The 7,474-nt window shown below is 36.6% G+C and overlaps 1 protein-coding gene across 1 annotated transcript; it reads right to left on the bottom strand.

The window, feature by feature from the left end:
• Positions 1 to 3,598: 3,598 nt before the first annotated feature.
• Positions 3,599 to 6,215, bottom strand: LOC105957247 (gibberellin receptor GID1B). The gene is made up of 2 exons (XM_012981177.2): positions 5,674 to 6,215; positions 3,599 to 5,139 (listed from the first exon to the last, which is right to left on the bottom strand). Exons 1-2 carry the CDS (start codon positions 5,710 to 5,712, stop codon positions 4,147 to 4,149), a joined length of 1,032 nt encoding a protein of 343 aa, XP_012836631.2. The 5' UTR covers positions 5,713 to 6,215; the 3' UTR covers positions 3,599 to 4,146.
• Positions 6,216 to 7,474: the final 1,259 nt, after the last annotated feature.

Below are 7,474 nucleotides of genomic sequence, written 5' to 3'. Positions count from 1 at the left end.
TATTACTGTCAACCACATCAATATTAATTTATTTTTTTGATTTGTTGACCGATTAACGTAACAATATTACTGTCTACTATTGTAACATTACTGTAAACACAATAATAATATTGTGGTTGAAGGTAATATTACTATCGTTACAGTAATATTATTGTGGTTGATAGGAATATTACTCTCAATCACATTAATATAAATGTTAACATGTTAATATTACTGTATTAAACAATAATAGTGATTTTTGTTGCCTTAACATTATTGTGTTAAACAGTAATATAGTTAATATGACTAACAACCACAATAATATTACTGTTGAAACGGGCCAAAAAATGTTGAAGAAAAAAAATAAAAATAAAAAAGTCAACACCGCCGGAAATCGCCGTTGAACCGCCCGTCAGCGGAGGCAGAAAGAAGAAAAAAAAACGTCAACGTCGGAGACCGACGTTAAAAGGCGGTTGACTGGCGTTCAACGGCGGCGACAAGCGAAATTATAGTAAAATTGGGTTAGATGTCAAAATCGACTAATTTGTGAAATTTGAGGTTACTTGAAGTTAAATTGAATTAAATGATGAAATTAGATCATATTAAAATGGGGCAAATTACAAACACCCCCCTGAGGTATGGTCAAATTACAAAAACCCCCTCTTGTTTGGATAATTACATCTACCCCCTCAACTATGATTTTTTCTTAGACCTCCACCTTTATGGTGTCAAATTCAACATAGTCATCTAGATTCAGTGAAATGTGCTCTAGTTTGTACTCTTTTTGTGTAAAAAATATAGTTTCCGATGCACCACAAACTGATATATACAAGCTAAAAATCACATATTATGATCATCTTGCTTCATAATGTAGAGTTTGAATGGGATAAAACGGGTACAAAAGTGATAATATTCCATATAATCTCGAAGATTCCACTAAATTTGATGAGTTGAGGGGGTGGTTGTAATTATCCAAACAAGAGGGGTGTTTTTGTAATTTGACCATACCTCAGGGGGGTGTTTGTAATTTACCCTATTAAAATGTGATGAATATTTTAGTTTTTGACACACCTCTAGACGTTATCTGAATTTTTTTGTAAATTTTTTTTTATCTGAAACTCTTTATAAATAAGTAGTCCATAATTATTTCTGGCCGTTGCTATTGTATTTTTAGATTTTCAATGCGAAAGATTTGAAGTGCCGACATAATTTTCAAACAATCCCCGCTACTTAAAGTATTTCTTTTTTTTACTCAAAAAAAAAAAATAATAATGAAGTATTCCAAAATTATGGAATCATGAAGAACTCCCGTCAATAAATATGATCATTTGAATATATCGTTTTATTTAAAAAAATATGTTGGGTTTTTGATTAAAAAAATGAGTTTATGTTTTGTTTGTTTATGTTAATTGTTATTTTTAAAGGACCTAATGATATAAGCTTGCAATATTCAATCATATTTATCCCATTTTTTTAATACAGAAGATCTTCATTTTATTTGTACTCTGTAAGGATGTTTACTATATTATGATCTATTATTATTAAAGTTTTCTTATGTGATTAGGATATATAAATGACGAGGCATAATCATGTTTAAATATCTTTTTATATATGTTTTGAATATTTACAAACAATATCTAAAAATATATTAAATTAAAGTAAAAAAATCGAGTAATCCTGATGCGGTCTAACCGCCTCCGATCCGATTCCCGTTTTTTACGATCTTGCTATTTACAAGCTAACAGTGAGATGATGACAAACAAACTTAACAAAAACATGTCTTCAACAAAACTTCCAACTAATGACAATGACCTCATATTTCTTGTACTGCAAAAAAAGCCCATTGTATTATCAAAACAACAAAAACCAGCTATCCAATAAAAAGACAAATCATCATAATTAAAAGGAGTGAATAAAATAACAATTGGAATAGACACCAAACCTCAATTAATAAATAATACAATAAAACAACAAAAAAGTGATTGTTATTATTATTATAATTATTATTGATAGATAGATAGATAGATAGATAGATACAGTATTGAGAAACAAAGGACATGTATTTGAGTGGTGAAGGTCAAAAGTGAAACAGAAGAGAGAGGGGTTTTAATATCTCATTTCATGTCATTGTCTAAGCTTAGCTGTTTTTTTCTACCATTTTACTTTAAAATAATCCCAACTACTCATATTCTAAAGCGCTTTTATGGGGATTTTGTTTTTTCATTTTTTGTTTCCAAGTGGTCCCCTTTTTTATTTGTACCATCAAACTTTCTTTTGTTTATTATTTGGAAATCACATTTATTCACTTGGAAGATACACCTAATCATTTCACAACATTTGTGAATCTAAACAAAAAATAAAAAATAAAAATAAAGTAATTAAGCTCAAATCTTGTACTAAAAGACAAAATCCATCACCACTATGGCCTTCATTCCTTGGTCCGACAAGTATTTGATGGATGAACGTAAATCATGGTAACTCAACGACCCGTTAAGATAGCGGACCCGGACTTGGTGCCCTCAAGGAACCAACCCTTATTGGAGTTGAAATTTCCACACTGCGGCTGCCAGTATTCAATCCTAGGACCTTGTACCAATTTATCACCTTCGGAATCAGTTGAGCTACACCTATGCGGGCATTAAGCTCAAATCTCTATATTAGGGGAAATCCCCTAAATTTCTTTTCATTTTATTGTATGAAACTTTTGTTTTCCCCCTTTTTTTTAGTGCACACTACCATCCTTCAATTGAATTCGTTTTAGAAAAAAAAATCGAGATTGAAATGAATAAATTGATTTTGCATAAATCTCCTTGCGATGGAAAATTTTCATACCAAATGTCCATCAATAATTACAACGATAATTACTATTGGAAAAAAAGAGATTTGATGCAGGTTTTAGTTAATACATTGTTTACCCCCCTTGCGGGAATAAAGTTAGAGACGAAGGTGGTGTTTGCAAAAGCTTTTTTGAGGTGATTTTGAGCTTTTTAGGGTTCATAATCACTTTTGAAGTGATTGCAGCTTTATCTATTGCTTCTACTTGTCTTAAAATAAGTTTGTTAGGCTATAATTTGAAAATCATCCATGGACCTATCAACATATTTGCAAATACCGCCAAATTTTAGAATTAAACACTTAACAGTAACTTAACTCATAACAACTGACTTCAATTTTTAAATAAGATTTTTGCAAACACCACCTAAAACTAGGTTGACACACACAAGAGAGAGAAAAAAAAAGGGGTTACTAGTTAGTTGGTGTAAGTAAATTAAATGGGAAAGCTCAAAATTAAAGAGCAGCCTATCTATTTATGGAGAAGAAGCAATCAAGAATTAATAAACATCAACATCAAATGATAGTGATATCCATATTTGTTTTGAGGCTCCCTTCCAATCATTTTTCTTCGTTTGCTTTTTGGTGGACGGGGTTTTCTTTTATTGGTGGGGTTTGGATCCTGTGAGGGCGGGTTCATAACGCGATTCCGTGGTCCTCCCCTTTTAAACACTGTTTTGGATTTTGGATTTTCTCTTGCAAAATATCTTTGCTGAAAAGCAAATAATTTCAGGCATCTTGGCATTTATATATTTGTGTGTTCGTGTGTGTAAATAATCCTTAATAATTCGAGAGCAAAAACCATTACAAGATTAGTATTAATATAGAAGGAAAGTTTGCTTTGTTAATTACATACAAACACAAGAAAACTAATATATTTATATATATATATATATATATATATATATATATATTTCTAGACCACAAGTATCAGAAAATACAGAACCAAACAGCAGCATCCGTTTATCCTTATATCCTTCAGCTGAATTAGCTTTTATCATAGTAGTTGACTGAAAGTCATCGAGAAATCGTGGAATGAACGAATTCGCTAACACTATGAAATTAGTTACAATTCTCAAAGTACCACCACGGGTCGGTATATGAGCTTCCGATATGGAATGGCTCGTCCACCCAAAAGAGACCAGCTCGATCATCTTCAAACGCAGAGAAACGGAGAAACTGAAATTCTACACAACCATATTACTACACACCATAACTTCTAAAAGAGTAGGGAGAAAAAAAAAACGAACCCCGAGTAAACGAAGTCAAGCTTATGCTATATATTATATATATGGATCCGCGCCTGTAAATTGGAGCAGTGTTATGTATCAACAGTCAAGATTCGATGAAGCTTCTCATCTCATCCATTAGGCAATGGAAATGCTCGTTATTCGGCAAGAAATAGAACCCAATAGTCGCCTTTTCGAGAAAAAGAAGTTTCACATCTTGACCGAATTTCTTGAGCCCGTCCACGTAGCCCGATTGCCAATCTTGAAGTAGATCCAATCCCGCCACAACGACAAGGCTTTTCGGTAATTTCAGCCCCTCGAGGCTCCTACTCCTCGGCCCGAACACATTACACGCAGGGTGATCCCTATCTTCTCCTTCCGGTAAATAGGCTCTCCAATACCAATCTCTATCTTGAATCCTCACAAAGTATTTCCCATCGAGTTTTTTTTCCGACTCTGTCCTCTCTTCCCCACCAAACAGAGGATGAAGAAGAATATTACCCAACACCTCCACACCCTCTTCTGCCGCTCGAACAGCAACATGGTGGGCAATGTTGCCACCAGAACTATCACCCGCCAAATAAACGTGAACTTTACTATCCTTCTCCCCACTCTTTAGCCACGATTTTGAGTGGACCCACTTGAGGGCTGCCCATCCATCATCATACGCGCACGGGTACCTGTGCTCGGGCGACCGCCGGTAGTTCACAGAGACAACTGCCGCCTTGCAAGTAGTGACAAGGCGGCGGCAGAATGTATCGTAGATAGCACTGTTGGCTGAGGAATGAACAAAGCTTCCACCGTGGAAGAATAAGATTACGGGCACAATTTCGGTGGTGCTCAAGGGCTTGTCCACTTCCATAATCCCCCATTGAGGTGTATTTTCACCCGCAGTCAAGTAAACACGGTTAAGAAGGCCCGTTGCACGGTCTACAACGTCGAAAGAGTAAACCCCGTCTACTGGAATAGCGTTTGCAGGCACTTTCCGGTCAAGATACTCGTTCAAGTCTCGGTTGAATGTACCGTCGGGGCGTCGGAGCATGGTGTAAGCAAGCTTGAAGTTGGATATAAGGATCCATGTATTAAGGGGAACCACCCTCTGCACAAAGAGACCACCCGAGTCAATTTTTCGAGAAGTCAAAACCGAAATTGAGATTGAAAAATTGATCAAATCTACACAATGATCTCAAATTTGTATCATAAACCCAATTCTAAAAAACAGCTGTAAAGGAAAAGGACTTAAAAGGAAAAGGAAAATTAGGCAAATATCCATAAAAAGAAAGAAAATGGAGTGATAGAGGAAACACATATTTTTATAACCCAGCAGAGAAGCATAAAATTGGTTAGCCAAATGAGTAGTAACCAAACAAAAAGAAAGGGGGAGAATGAAAAGGAAAAACAAAAATAGATATAGAGATAAGCAGATAAGGGCAACTCAAACCCTCAAAATAGAAAAAAAAAAAAAAAAAAAAAGATTCAATCTTTAACAATAAATGGTACCTCTTTCCACCAAATTAACTTTTTCTTCCAAAAAATACAAGCTCAAACCCCATTATTAATCACAAATAGTTAAACAAATAAACAAGGGGAAAAAAAGAAACCCTAATTTCAAAACAAGGGTTTGTAAAATTACCTTCGATTCGTTGACATTTACTTCACTACTGGCCGCCATAAGATCACCCTATCGAAATCTAACGCGATGATCAGTCCAAATGAAAATGAAATTTCCAACTATCGCTTTGAATCCCAACTACTCCTCTGTGCTTTAGATAACCCCTTTTTCTCTGTTAATTTTATTATTATTTTTTTCCTTTCTGATTTGGCTTCTCTGAACACGAAACGGAGAATACAAATTCTCGAAATTTTGAACAGAAAAAAAAAAGAGGGGATTCACGTATCTAATTCACCAGCGTTACGAAAAGATCAAGGAAATAAAACACCAAAACAGAGAGAGAGAGGAGAGAGAGAAAGGGGGGAGAAAGTAAAACTCATCACTCTGTATATATCATGGCTAAACGGTAGATGAGAACGGAGGAAAAAATGAAGGTGGCGCGTGGAATTAGAGGCATAGATGAGAGAGAGAGGAGAGAGAGAGAGAGGGGGTGTTTTTAGAGAGAGAAAGAGAAGGGCGTGGGTCAAATGCAAAAGAACGACGGAGGAAAGGCGGAAACGGGAGCGACGACAAAAACAAAATAAAAGGGTGGGATGGGTTAGAACTGTTTAGGTGGGGACCACCAACAATTATGTTCATTAAATTTCTCTATTACTTTTACGTTTTATTTAATTTTTTAATTTTATTTTTTGTTTTCTTTTCTAGGAATGTATATATGCTACAACCCACGATCTTGTCAAATACATCGAATCAAATCAAATTGGATATCGTGTCTGTTAAGTATTGAGCCCAATAATATGATCTGTTGTGATCTGGGCCAATGACTTGTTTTATTCACAGCCCAACTTGTGAAATTGGGCCCAACAGTACTTAAGCCCACTGATCCAGTCAACTTTGATCTGAACCGTTTAATCTAGGGCTTCAATCTGAGCCCTCCATTTTTCCCCTTTCCTCTTACCAACTCAACCCTAGCAGCATTTCCACTGCTGCGCCGCTTCCTCTCTCCTCTCCTGTCCCCCTCTCTCTCTACAGTACTTCGTCACCCCTTGTCGTTTTCCGGCAACACCGTCGCAGGTCTTGCCGGACAATGGGTGTCCTTGCCGTCACAGCACAATTAATGCTGAGGACCGTTGAAACTGTGTGTATTTATACTGTGGTGAGAGAGAGAGATAGGTATGATTCACCTTTTATTCAAACCTGTCCATTTCTGACCTTAATCCTCTGCTGTGAGGGTTTTGGTGTTGAGTTTGCAGAATACTGGGTTTGTGCTGAGTGGAGAGGGTGAGTTATCACCGAGTTGACTGTGCATGTGTTGGTGAGTCAACTCGGAGTGAGGTTTTGGGGTCAGATCTAGGGTTCCGATCAGTGGCTGTACTTTGGTGCTTGTTTTCAGTTGGTGTTACCACCAGACCTTGGATAAATTGGATGAACACTGGAAAAGGGAACTGAGCCGTTCATATATCAATTTACATTTTAATTCTCATTTCCAGTTGTTCTTGTGTTTTCTACGGATCCATGGCTGTTTTGGAAAGAACTTGTACCTAACAGTGGTACCAGAGCATCAGTTGGACACTTGTTCTTTGCAGACTCGTGCTACGGATTACACTATTGTGACTCACTCACTCTGCTTCTGGGTAAAATCCTGGAAAACCTGTGGTTGACCTTGTGTGGTCAAAACTTACTTCCGCTGTTCTCTGTGATCTGGGCCAACTCAGGTTGCCTGCCACTCCAAACTTCCCTTGTCCGGACCGCTTAGTGTCGCAGGAATCTGGGGAAGGGGGGCAGTCTGAGATAGCTCAGCTTACAACCGGTTCTCTGTGTG

Source organism: Erythranthe guttata, chromosome 14 (genome assembly GCF_056151865.1).
Source record: "Erythranthe guttata isolate IM_541 chromosome 14, IM_541, whole genome shotgun sequence".
In the NCBI taxonomy this organism is placed as follows: Eukaryota; Viridiplantae; Streptophyta; class Magnoliopsida; order Lamiales; family Phrymaceae; genus Erythranthe; species Erythranthe guttata.
The sequence above is the reverse complement of the archived record's forward strand: the minus strand, read 5'-3'. Positions and strand labels throughout refer to the sequence as shown.

Bases quoted from the DNA above. Each gene is read 5' to 3' on its own strand.
- LOC105957247 (XM_012981177.2), bottom strand. From the start codon at position 5,712: ATGGCGGCCAGTAGTGAAGTAAATGTCAACGAATCGAAG. The intron at 5,140-5,673 runs GTAATTTTACAA...CTCTTTGTGCAG, and splicing joins TAAATGTCAACGAATCGAAG to AGGGTGGTTCCCCTTAATAC.